The sequence below is a fragment of the Daktulosphaira vitifoliae genome, unplaced genomic scaffold (genome assembly GCF_025091365.1).
Source record: "Daktulosphaira vitifoliae isolate Bord-2020 unplaced genomic scaffold, ASM2509136v1 Scaffold_1, whole genome shotgun sequence".
In the NCBI taxonomy this organism is placed as follows: Eukaryota; Metazoa; Arthropoda; class Insecta; order Hemiptera; family Phylloxeridae; genus Daktulosphaira; species Daktulosphaira vitifoliae.
Window position 1 is genome coordinate 13,787,885 of NW_026099572.1, and position 12,986 is coordinate 13,800,870.

At 22.6% G+C, this 12,986-nt stretch overlaps 1 protein-coding gene and 1 long non-coding RNA gene across 8 annotated transcripts in view; both read left to right on the plus strand.

The window, feature by feature from the left end:
- Nucleotides 1-3,921, plus strand: part of LOC126907432 (uncharacterized) — an 8,155-nt gene extending 4,234 nt beyond the window's left edge. Inside the window, exons 3-6 of the long non-coding RNA XR_007704532.1 lie at nt 1,911-1,946; nt 2,769-2,789; nt 3,539-3,574; nt 3,904-3,921. This is a non-coding gene — a long non-coding RNA (uncharacterized LOC126907432). The remainder of the gene's footprint in view (nt 1-1,910; nt 1,947-2,768; nt 2,790-3,538; nt 3,575-3,903) is intronic.
- The window catches only part of LOC126907322 (uncharacterized), a 72,654-nt gene extending 60,400 nt beyond the window's left edge, over nt 1-12,254 (plus strand). For 4 of the 7 annotated variants that reach the window (XM_050688558.1, XM_050688549.1, XM_050688524.1 and 1 more), the window contains 8 exons: nt 6,845-6,877; nt 9,629-9,655; nt 9,731-9,757; nt 10,121-10,147; nt 10,225-10,251; nt 10,688-10,702; nt 10,791-10,814; nt 12,132-12,254. In XM_050688558.1, coding sequence (XP_050544515.1) covers nt 6,845-6,877; nt 9,629-9,655; nt 9,731-9,757; nt 10,121-10,147; nt 10,225-10,251; nt 10,688-10,702; nt 10,791-10,814; nt 12,132-12,142 — 191 coding nt within the window. In that variant the 3' untranslated portion in view covers nt 12,143-12,254. The other 3 variants (XM_050688525.1, XM_050688532.1, XM_050688540.1) reach the window with 3 other exon arrangements.
- The last annotated feature ends 732 nt before the right edge of the window (nt 12,255-12,986 follow it).

Sequence of the window (12,986 nt, forward strand, 5' to 3'; positions counted from 1 at the left end):
GATACTTAACGTACCCATAGGGGGGATTTAAAATGACAACTTTTTCACAAAAAATTTACTTTTTCAACTTAAATTTTGAAATTGTTCCGGAAGGTCTGACACTTTTATATATACCTTAAATTAAAGCTAATGTAATATACTTTATTATGGAAAAAAAAATTTGACCTCTGGACTTGTCTTCGTGGTAAAAATGGCTACCGAATGCTATTTTTGTGTGAAAATTCTCGGTATTATATTTTATATTTTTAAGNATGCTATTTTTGTGTGAAAATTCTTGGTATTATATTTTATATTTTTAAGTTTATAATACTAAAACTTTTTGAAAAAAATATGGATCAGCACAATTTTTTCATGAGAAATAATATTTTTTAATAATCCCTTTTTCATTCAGGATATAAATAAGGAAATAACAGATCATGTAGCTTTTGGAATAATCCACCAATTTTTAAAATTAAACACTATCTAAAGATTTGCATCGAAGGGTTTTTTATGATAGCGATTTTAATCACTGTCAGATATTATTATACTTGATCCAACTATGCCACGTCACCACTGTGCCGCGACCCCCTGTGCTGGGTTTTTTTTAAAATTATTTTATCCCTATCTTTTTGCATGTATTTATGTATTACCGATATTCCCCTGGGGTAGGGGGAATACCGGTCATTTTCATTAAAAAAGAAATATATATTTATGTATATAAGTTTATGTTTTAAAAATCTGAGACTGACATAATGCAGTCAATATATTTATGCATCCATTTGTTGAAATAGCATAAAATTTAGAGTCTTAGAACCAGATATATAACAATTTTTGCTAAGGTGACCGTAGTTCCTCCAGTCACCCCTTTTTTCTCACTCAACAAGGATTATAAATTAAAAACAACCCAGCACAGTGGGGACGTGGCATAGTTGGGTCCAGTGTAAATTTAATCTGACAGTGATTAAAATCACTATCATAAAAAACGCTTCGTTGCAAATCTGTAGATAGTATTTAATTTTAAAAATAAAATTTGACATATAAATAGCATGTTTTTCAAAATACGGCAGCTATTTGCAAATAACACATAGAAGATAAGTCGTAGGGACAATTTTTTTTTTCATTTTATAGTACATGACATAGGCTTTAATTTAATATATGTTTAAAGGACGTAATATTTCCGGAACATTTTCAAAAGTTAAGTTGAAATGTTGATTTTCGCAAAAAAATTGTTATTTTTAATCCTCTACTATGGGCAGGTAAAAGGTCAAATTATCATAAAACTTATATCAAATGAAAGGGAAGTTCATAAGGTTTCAATATAAAAAGAAATTTTATTGTTTTATTCATTTTTCAATAAGTTATGACAAATTAAAAAAAAAAAAGTGAAAAAAATTTCAAAATTTACTAATTTTAAAAATCGAAATTTTTGTTGAGAATTTTCAACATATACGGGGAACAAGAGAAATTTTTTTAATTTTTGAGTGTAATGCCTTCAATTAAATACAATTTGTGTTATTTTGGCGTATTGTTGAGAAAAATAGGTCTAGTGAGAGCTGAAAAAAAAGTAGTGACAGACACAAAAAAAAAAATAAATAAATAAACAAATCATGTTAAAATTAATACTTTATCAGCTTAGCATCGAAGCTAATAATATCCGTAATACTAATCCAAAAATTTTTATCTACAAGTCATTTTTGTATTTCATCATTATCTATTCAAGAAGCTAGTAAATTATGTACGTTACATTTTGATAAAAATAAAGTTAACATCTCTATAAGTTATAAAGGATGATTTTAAAATGTAATTTATAGCTAATAAATAAAAAATACATGTAACTAAAAAATAAAAAATAAAAAAATTTTCAATTTTTTTTGCGAATGGCTTATGATAAACCTATCACTTAGTATATATTATTTTTTATGTTTTATAAGCAGATAGTATCCCAGCCGATAACCAAAATGAAGAACGTAAGTTAAAATTTAATTAACTTTTTATATCAATGAAGATATTTTATATTTTTGACTAAATAAGACATTATTAAGAATTTATAAAATTTAATTATGTATATAATCAATTATGATTCACATATGATTCTCCTTCTTATTTCTCATCTTAATCCCAATTATTGGGAGTCAGCCACCCTTATCCTAAACTTCCACTAAATACGATATCCCACTTCATCTACGCACACATCAGCCGTCCTCATATTGCATTCAATAACATCCATCCATTTTTTTGTTTTTGGTATTCCTTTAACTCTTCTTCCTTCAATATTTATTTCCATAACTGTTCTGACAGCTTCCGATTCTTCTCTCTTCATAACATGACCAAACCATCTAAGTCTATTTTTTCTCATCTTAACCGCCATTGACGCTACCCATTAATTTACATTTCTCTTCTATATTCATTTAATTAAGATGTTAATTTATGAATTTGTTTTTAATATCTTTTGAAATTTATTATTTTTAATTTAGAAAAGTCCTTAAAAAGAAGTCGACATTTATTTTTTAATCAATCAATTTTCATAATTTATTTAAAAGTTTTAGATTTAAGCACTGAAATTTTTAGTATTCGTGTTTATAATTTTAATTGTTATAATTATGATCATATGTCTAAAACTTTATTTTCTATTCTATTCTATTTTTATTTATTTTTTCAATGTTCAATACATTTAAAAAAAATAATAAAATTTAGTTCTTCCGGAATATATTTTATTCTACTAAGGTCTATGTAGTAAACAAAACATAAAAATATATTTATTTATTATATTTTATGTGTTTTGCAAACAGATTGTAACCAAATTGAAAAATGTAAGTTAAAACTAAATAAACTTTCTATTTTATTAAGAAATAATTTGAAATTTATTATAATGAATCAAAGTGATATTTTTGATTAAATGAAGCATTATATGGTTAAGTCATCAGAGTCCTAAAAATTTCAAAATAATTTTCTTCTACTTCACAATTTTATTAAAAAAAATTTGTTTGTAAAATAAAATATATTATGTAAATCATATAAATAATTAAATATTGAACGACAGGAGATCATAAATAATTATATAAATAATATCAAGGATGGGCATGTTAATAAAAATAATTAAATTAAGTTAAGTTAAGTTTAAGTATGAATAATGTTGATATTAAGAGTTAAAAATTACCAAAATATAAATTTAACTAGGTAAATTAAAAGATAAGTTGAAACTTAGTAAGTTAAAAAAAAGTTTATTTCATTAAAACTTAATTTTTCGGCAAAAATCTCTTAAAATTTTTATTGGTCAGTGATATAATGGAAAGCTATAAATCAATTTTCAACTGAATAGAAAGAAAATATTAATGATAACAAAAATTTGGTTTATTTATTTATACATTTTGGTGTTGGTTACACTGTTTTTTCTTTAAAACCCTTAAAAAAAAATCTATTCAATTTTTTTTTTTTAATTAAATACATTTAAGAAAGAGGATAAAATTTAATTTTTCCTGAATTTATATTATTTTACTTGGGTCTATATAGTGATAAAGGTACAAATATATATTTATATATTATTTTTGTGTTTTTAAAGCTGATGGTATCCCAGTCAAAAACCAAAATGAAGAACGTAAGCTAAAACTCAATTTTTTTGAAAAAATGTAGAATATTATAATTATTTTTGTATTAATATAATATTTGTGATAGGGAAAAATTCGATTTTTTTTAATTATAACACGTCCGCAGCGTTTAAAGATATATTTTTTTTGAAATTTTGAATTTAGCTTAACTGTTATTTTATCTAATAACTGAAAAAAGCTAAGATTTTTAATGGAAAATTGAATTAGTTAAGTTAAAAAGTTTATTAGAAAAATAATTAACTTTTTAACTTATTAATGCTCACCAATCCCTTATATTATACATAATATGTATACAATTTGAAAGGATATGCTATTCTAGGTGAAGACCAAAATAGAGAACGTAAGTAAAAATAAATCAACTTCTATAAATAAATCAACTAAGTAAAACTAAATCTATTAAATTCCAATTAACAATTAATTGGAATTTAATGAAAATTTATTATAAAGAATCAAGGTAATATTTTTGGTTAAATGAAGCAATGTGAAGCATCAGAGTCATCAGAATGTTAAAATTCTAAAACAATTTTTTCTATATCACAATTTTGTATAGAAAAATGTGTAATTGGTCAAATAATTAATTAAATTTTTTTTTTAGAGATATGCTCTGTCTGTTTAGATCNAATTCTAAAACAATTTTTTCTATATCACAATTTTGTATAGAAAAATGTGTAATTGGTCAAATAATTAATTAAATTTTTTTTTTTAGAGATATGCTCTGTCTGTTTAGATCTTAATCAAGATACATATATAGGAGACTGTTCACACAAATTTTGCAAAGGTTGTATAGATACTTGGAAATTTAATAAGAGAAGCTACAGTTGTCCTTTGTGCAATCATGTATACGATAATTCTGACGTTCAAGAAGGTATATTAATAAGTTGTGGAAATTTAAGGATAAAATTTAAAACTATTTATATTTAGCGTGGGACTGACATATTATTTTTTTTAACGCATAAATAAATTATAATGTACCTTTAAATTTGTGGTATTCAACGTTTAAATAATATAATATTTATTCGTTAATATAATGTTATTAAATTTCTCCGTTTAACTCATTAGCATAGACAGTTCAAAAAGACACTATAGGCCACTTTTATCTCCATAAAACTTTCAAATATAAATTTTTTATTCAATAAATGTTTTTGTTAAATATGTTATTTATCGTTAAACAATAATTGTTTACGTTATTAGTATGATATCATTTATTTAATATTATATTTAGACTAAAAATTTTGTTTGTAACGTAATTATTATAAAACATTTATAACAGACAATACGATGAACATTGTGTTCTCTATTATCATATTCTACGTATCACATGAACATTATATTGACACATCCATCTAAAATTGTAATAAATTCTATAGTAAAAATAACAATATACATGAGGCTAATTCATCTGACCCCATTTCAAAAAAACTTTTTTTAATTAAATATCTCCAAATTAATAGGAGTATAAAAATATTTTTTTTCTACTGAATTTCATAAAAATTATATCAGTAAAATTAAATATTTTTAAACGATTAGAGACCAATATATAATTTATTTAACCAATTTTTCACGTTGATTCCAAATCTGAAATTGTATTTTTTCAATAGACCATTTTTAGCTTCATGAGAAGCTGAGAAGATATTAATTTTACTATAATGTGTTTTTTTTGTGTGTCTGTTACCACTTTTTCTCATATTTCACCGAATCGATTTCTTTCAACAATATGTCAAAAGATTACAAATCGTATATAGTTAAAGACATTACCCTCAAAAATAGAAAACATTTTCTTCGTTCCGCGTAAATGAGAGAAATCTCCAAATAACTACAATTTTAAAAATCACTATTTTTCGACATTTTTTTCAATTTTTTTATGTAAAACTGCCATATTTTTTTTTTAATGTAATCAGTATATTTTTTTTTTTTATAGATTCATGAGGTATTTACTTATAATTTTGTACATTTTTGTATAAATATGACCCTTTAACTGCCCACAAGAAGGAATAAAAAATTACTACATTTTCACAAAAAATTAACTTTTGTAACTTAACTTTTTTAAGTGTTTCAGAAATACTGACACTTTTATGTATATCTTAAATTAAAACTAATGTAATATAGGTTAATATGGAAAAAAAAATTTGGACTTTAATTAGTCTTCATGGTGAAAACGGACTTAAAAAATAATAAATAAAATACAATTTTTTTTAAAAATTACAATATTAAATTATATAATAATATAATTTTTTATTTGAAATTAGCACGAAAAATTAAATAAGAAAAGTATCTTTTTTACCCTGATGAGAATTTTTTGCATACTATTTATTCATAACCAAAAACGAATTATTATCTAAAAAGTTGTGTGTCGAGCCCTTCAATTTTTATACATGTTTGCTATTAACGTAATAACTATTTTATAATTTTTTATAAATTCTCCGAAAGAATTGCAATACTAAATTATTAATTATCAATTTCATAATACGAATTGTTTTAATAGATATTTATTCATAAATTATACTTATAAATCAACTACTAATTAGGAATAATGATAGGAGTTCATTTTGCCTTTGGAATAAATGCTTTTTGTAAGAAGAGAAAATCGAAATAATATATGTAGAAGTTGTTATTTAGATCTTAATATGACTTCAAGTTAAAGTCTAATGTTTCCTACAAAAAAATTTACATCACCTTTTTTATTCTGTAGATAACAATGCGACTTCAGATAGTACTGGTAAGAATGGAACGTATAGAAAATGCAATAAATATAATATGCTAATTGAATAGGTTTTGAAAATCACTAATTTAATGTTTATATATTTTTTTAGATGACAATATGACTAGTCAAGAAACAAGTAAGTACTTAGCTAAAGAATTTTATGTTATACAATAAATCAACAACTTCTTTCCAATATCTTTGAAAAAAAGAGAATTTGATTTTATAAAAACAAACATTATAGATGTCATTTAAGATTTATTTATTTATGAGTAAATACTTTTGAAGTTATATTCACTAGAAATTACTAAAAATATTTTATTTTAACTTATTTGTTTTTTAGATATCAATATAGTGTCTAATTATAGTATTAAAAAAGGGAAATAGAATTAATAAATATAGAATTTGTTATTTAGATCTTAATATGACTTCAAGTTACAGGCTAATTTTTCCTACATAAAATATAAAAAATATATTGTCTGAGGCTAAAATAATCATGTTTTAATAAGTAATGTTTTACATTATTATTATCATTTATTATTAATAAATATCGATTTTTTAGGATTACAAGATTTTTTTGAAGATCCTTACTATTGTGAGTAAAAAATCACATCATTATGGTGATTTTATTTTAAGTAAATTATATTAAGAACGTTGAGAAATAAACCAATGAAATGAAAATTATAATATCTATTTTTAATTAAATAATTCAGCCGGGATAAACACACTTGTATAGACTATATTTTACATTATAATTACTTTAACAAATTATAGATATATTGTACTTTTACTAAAAAATTAAATACTTGTTAAATTATTTACTTAATTGAAAATTGTGTAATTTTTCTTGACGGCTGATTTCTAATAGTAGAACAATTGTGGGAGAGTTTATTTTAATATTGTAATGCACTTCAAGAGTTTAATTTGTTATAGACTACTAATTAAGAGACGTTATAGATGATATCTGTTAGTGATTTAACTCATTATCATTAGAAACACTTCGATGCTAATCTGTAGAGAGTGTTTAATTTAAAAAAATTAATGGATTATTCCAAAAGCCACAGGATCTCCTATTTCATTATTTATATTCTGATTACAAGTTTTATGATTTAGAAGTGTAATATATGAATAAATCAATATACAATATTAATAATATATAAATATAAATAGTACTTATCTCAAAAAAAATATAACGATCCATACATTTTTCAAAAAGTTATAGCATTATAAAGTTAAGAATATAAAAAAGAATTTTTTTACAAAAATCGTATTTTTTTTATTATCTTTGATTTCTGTTTTTACTATGAAAATTTTTTTTTTCATAATAAAGTACATTACATTACCTTTAATTTAAGATATATATATAAAAGTGTCAGTATTTCCGGAACACTTTGAAAAGTTGTCATTTTAAATCCCCCCCTATGGGTACGTTAAGTGTCAGATTTTCAAAAAAAATATACCAAATGATAGATAAATACATCATGCATCTATATAAAAAAAAAATTATATTGATATGTTCATTTTTAAAAAAGTTACGGCAGTTTTAAGTAAAAATAATTGAAAAAATTTCGAAAATTAGTGATTTTTAAATTTGTAATTTTTTTGGAGATTTCCCCCATTTACGGAAAACGAGGGAAATTTTTTCAATTTTTGAGGGTAATTTCTTTAACTAAATACAATTTGTGATCTTTTGATGTATTGTTGAGAGAAATCGGTTTGGTGAGAGCTGAGAAAGAGTGGTAACAGACACAAAAAATAAAAAAAACACATCATAGTAAAATTAAAACCTTCTTAGCTTCGCATCAAAGCTAAAATCCCGACGATTTTTCGATTTAGAGAAGTCAGCAGGCAAAATTTGTTGAAAATTTATATTCATTAACTTGGTTAAGAAATTATTTGATCTTTAACTTATTGAAAGACTGATTGTTTATTACTATTTTTTCTTTTTCCTATATACCTTTGCTTAATATAGCATGTACAGAATTAGATCACTTATTTGTTTACACTTGTTCTATATATTTTATCTTATTACTGATATACAAACTTTATAAAAAAATAAATTGATCATTTATTTTTAATTAAACTTTGGCTGTCGACTACCTTATTTTCCTTTACCTTTCCCTATGTAGTCCACTTATATACAGCGGATATTTATTCATATTTAAAAACGAATTATAATCTAAAAAGTCCTGTGTCAAGCCCTTCAATTTTATACGTGTTTGCTATAAAAGTAATACCTACTTTATAATTTTTTATAAATTCTCCGAAAAATTTACAATACTAAATTATTAAATATCAATTTCATACTATATTTAATTGCTTTAATAAATACATATATTACACTTACAAATCATAAAACTTGTAATCAGGATATAAATAAGGAAATAAGAGATCATGTTGCTTTTGGAATAATCCACCAATTTTTTTAAATTAAACACTATCTACAGATTTGCTTCAAAGCATTTTTTATGATTGTGATTTTAATCACTGTTAGATATCATCTATGCTAGAACCAACTATGCCACGATCCCACTGTGCTGGGTTTTTTTTTTTTTTATTAATAAATCGCATCAAAAGCTTGAATTTTAAATAAGTCAAAAATTGTTAGACGTTCTGAAAAATATTCAAAATTGTGTTGAAAATAATTTTTTGGTTTGTATGATTGGTCTCTTTCAACTCTTTTTTTTTTTTAATAAGGCCCGAACCACTATAATACCAGTGTTTCAGGTAGCTACTTTTTATTTAGATAATTTCCAAAACTATTTTATTGGATTTTCATACTAAGTAAACCAAATAAAGTTTTTAGTCTTTAGTTTATTCAATTAAAGTTTTTTAGAATCAGTAATTTAAAAATAAATTGTAGAAATTTTAAAATGAAGAAAAAAAAAATTTGATAATTCCTTTTTTAAAGTAGCAAATATTATATATAGTTTTGAGATATGTTATACAATAATTATTATTAAAATTGAATGGAGTTTTACAAATTTTTGGTACTGACAGGTACAACTATATTAAAATTATTTTTTTGAAACATAAACCAACAAAATCAGTCCAGAACCTTTGCATATATTATATATAAACATATTAAACATTGTAAAACCAGTACCTTCTCAGCTTCCGTTTGTCTATGATAATCCTACATAGCTATATTTAATCATGTCGGAATTCCCGAAACATTTTCGAAGTATAAAATCTTATTTATATGTAAAATATTTAAACAAAAAAGACTCGTTGGGCATGTTTATCATGGAATATTCAAAAAACTTTCGTTAAACATACAAAAGGTTCTACATATAAGTTCGTGAAAATAAATTAAACATAATATTATTATTATTTTTTTTTTTAGCTATTGACATGTTCGCAGCTATGAGATGTAAATAATGATTTGATTGATTTAATTTTCTAGATATTAGTAAAGCTATTTTATTTTAACTTATTTATTATTTAGATATGTATACAACTTCTGATGATATTGGTAAGAAGAGAAAATGGAATTAACATATATAGAATCTGTTATTTATAAATTAATAGGACATCAAATTAGGGATTAATATACCGTAATTACAATTTAAAAATAAGTTTCAGAATAGCATATTTATGTTTTAATAAGTATTGTTTTGGCATTTTTTTCAACTTATTTTTTATAAAACTTTAAATTATAAATAATACTTTTTTGTCAATTCCTATTGAAAAAGTAAGAATTTATTGTATAAAATCACACATAATTACATGAAATTTAAGATTTATTCATTTATAATGATATTACTAGTTTTATAACAATTTTTACGGATACTTTTGGAGTCTTTCCTGAATATTTAAAAACTTTTTTATTATGTAGATAACAATGTGACTTCAGATAGTACTGGTAAGAATGGGGTATACAATTAACATATGTAGAATAGGTAAGGACATCGCTTATTTAATATTTATTTATTTGTTTAGATGACAATACGACTCCTATAGAAACAAGTTAGTACAATATTTTACTCTTTATTTAAGAGAATATTCAATAATAAAATTAAAGTTAATTTTATACTATTGAAAAATACTATTAATGCTCTTGAACTAATAGCTAAAAAATCATTTAATTTTTCCGTTGAAACTTTTAGATCTCCATCTTTTTTTTACATTACTACTGTTAAACAAAAATAATAGTGATAATTATAATTTTTTTTTTAACTTATATCTTATTTATATATTAATACGACTTCAGATGACATTGGTAATAAGAGCTATTGGAATTAATACAAGTAGAAGTTATTTTTTAAATCTTAGTATGACTTCAAGTTAGAGTCTAATGTTTTCTACAAAAAATTTAAAAACAATTTTGAGAATAAAATATTTATGTTTTAAAAATGATTATTTTACCTTATTATAAATATCGCATTTCTATTTAATATTCTAGCTTCTAATAATATTGGTAAGAATAGAAAATACAATAAATATAATATACTAATAGAATAGGTTTTGAAAATCGCTAATTTAATGTTTATATATTTTTTTTGAAGACAATACGACTCCTCAGGATATAAGTAAGTACTGAAGAGGTATTATAAGACAATATTCAATAATGATATCAAATTTATTTATAAGCTATTGAATAATACTAATGATATCCTTGAATTATTATCTCTAATATCATTAAATGTGTGTCCGTATTACATTACTGCTAGTAAGCTAAATTATAATACGGATGCTCCTCTCAATAAGATAATTTCTAATTAAACCAATTTAGACTATTGATTTTTAATTCGATTTACTGACTAATGTCTTAAGTAATAAATAATTTTTTTTTCATATTATAATATACAGGGTGGCCCACCACTCACTGACAACTTAAATAACTTTTGATCCAGTTAATATTTTTAGCTGATTTTTTTTTTAAATAATAGTTATACGTTAGGTCTATAGCTATATCTCAATAATTAATTTTTTTACATTTTATTGATTTTATTGACAGAAGAAAACGCTATCTTTTCATGATTACTGTGTAAACATATGATGATAATGTATATACATTACAAACTTGGCATTAATACCTTGATAAGAAATTAGATAAGGCAATTATTACTTATCACTCTCATTCAAATGTCCTTTTCTCAATACGTATTTCAATGTTTAATACCGTAAAATAATATATGAAATTTCAAATTTTCACAAACTTCAAAACGCTACAGAATATTTAGTATTGAATATTTTTAAGATATTTTTGTACTAAAATTTTTCTTAAATTCTACTCTACAAAATAGCTATCTTAGATTTTTTTTTTACATTTTATTTAAAATTTAAAAATAATTAATATTTTTAATAAAATGTAAAAAAATTAATTATTGAGATATAGCTATAGACCTAACGTATAACTATTATTTAAAAAAAAAATCAGCTAAAAATATTAACTGGATCAAAAGTTATTTAAGTTGTCAGTGAGTGGTGGGCCACCCTGTATATTGATTATATGTGTTTTTTTAAAGTAATATTACATTTTTTATTTATATTATATTTATTCATCACGTGTAATACTGACTTGCTAAGACGTAATTTATTATTTATTTGAAATACATTTTATTATTAACTAAAAAATAATAAATTGTATATAAAATATATTTTTTTGAATTTGTTTGACAAAAATTTAAATTTTCAACAAAATGTCCATTGGTTCCTTCATGCAATTCAAAAAAATTGTTCACAATAAACTTTTGGGGTACTAATAGAATTTTACTTTGAAGCATTAACAGTTTTCTTCGTATATATTAATTCATTTTATTGTTTTTTTACTAAAATTATAATTAATTAACTTGACATTTTGTAATAAAATACCAGTGAAAATTTACTTTATGTTGTCTGATTAGGTGAAGATTAGGAAACATAACCAAAACAGAAAATTTCAAAAATAATATTTTATAATTATCTTACTATAATTTTGTAAATGTTTGTGAAATAAGATTATTTTCAACTAATTTTTATTTTTTTTTTTTTTATAACATTTTATGAAAAATATCGTACACTTATCAATTTATTTATTGTATAAAAATAATTTTAAAGAAAATTAAAAAAATGTTTTAACATGTATTTTATTATAATAATCAGATTTTAAAAACATTAATTTTGTAATGATATATAATTGATAAGATAAAAGAACGTTTAAATAATGTTTTATACCTAAATAATTATATATATATGTAACAAACAAAAAATATAATGGTGGATAAAGTAATAGGGATGTGTATTTAGTTAGTTTTAGGATATCTCGAGATCGAAGAGTTAAACAGGTTGAGTTATCGAATTATAAAATATTCCTACCTCATTCTCTCTTGTTCTTATTTATTAAATGAATTTTTAAGGAGTAAATACACGCAAAGAAATATGCGTGCTTTTAATATTCAAAATATTCTTTCAAAAATGTAGTGCTATTTTTTAACTCAACTGCTTGCAAGTTACTAGAAGGTAATTAGTATAGTCCTTTTAAGTTAGCAGGTACATAAACATATAGTACTACTGCTAAGACTAATTAATTCTAATCACAATATTACGTTTTTTCACTTTGTTCGGCACATTTAAGGCTGACCAGAAATGAAAAATACAATAGTATTTAAAACCTTTATAATATACAAATTATATTTAAATAAATAAAATTACTCTTCTTCGCCCTTTTTGGCACATTTAAAGCTGTCCGGAAATGAAGGGTGTAACAATATTTAAAATTA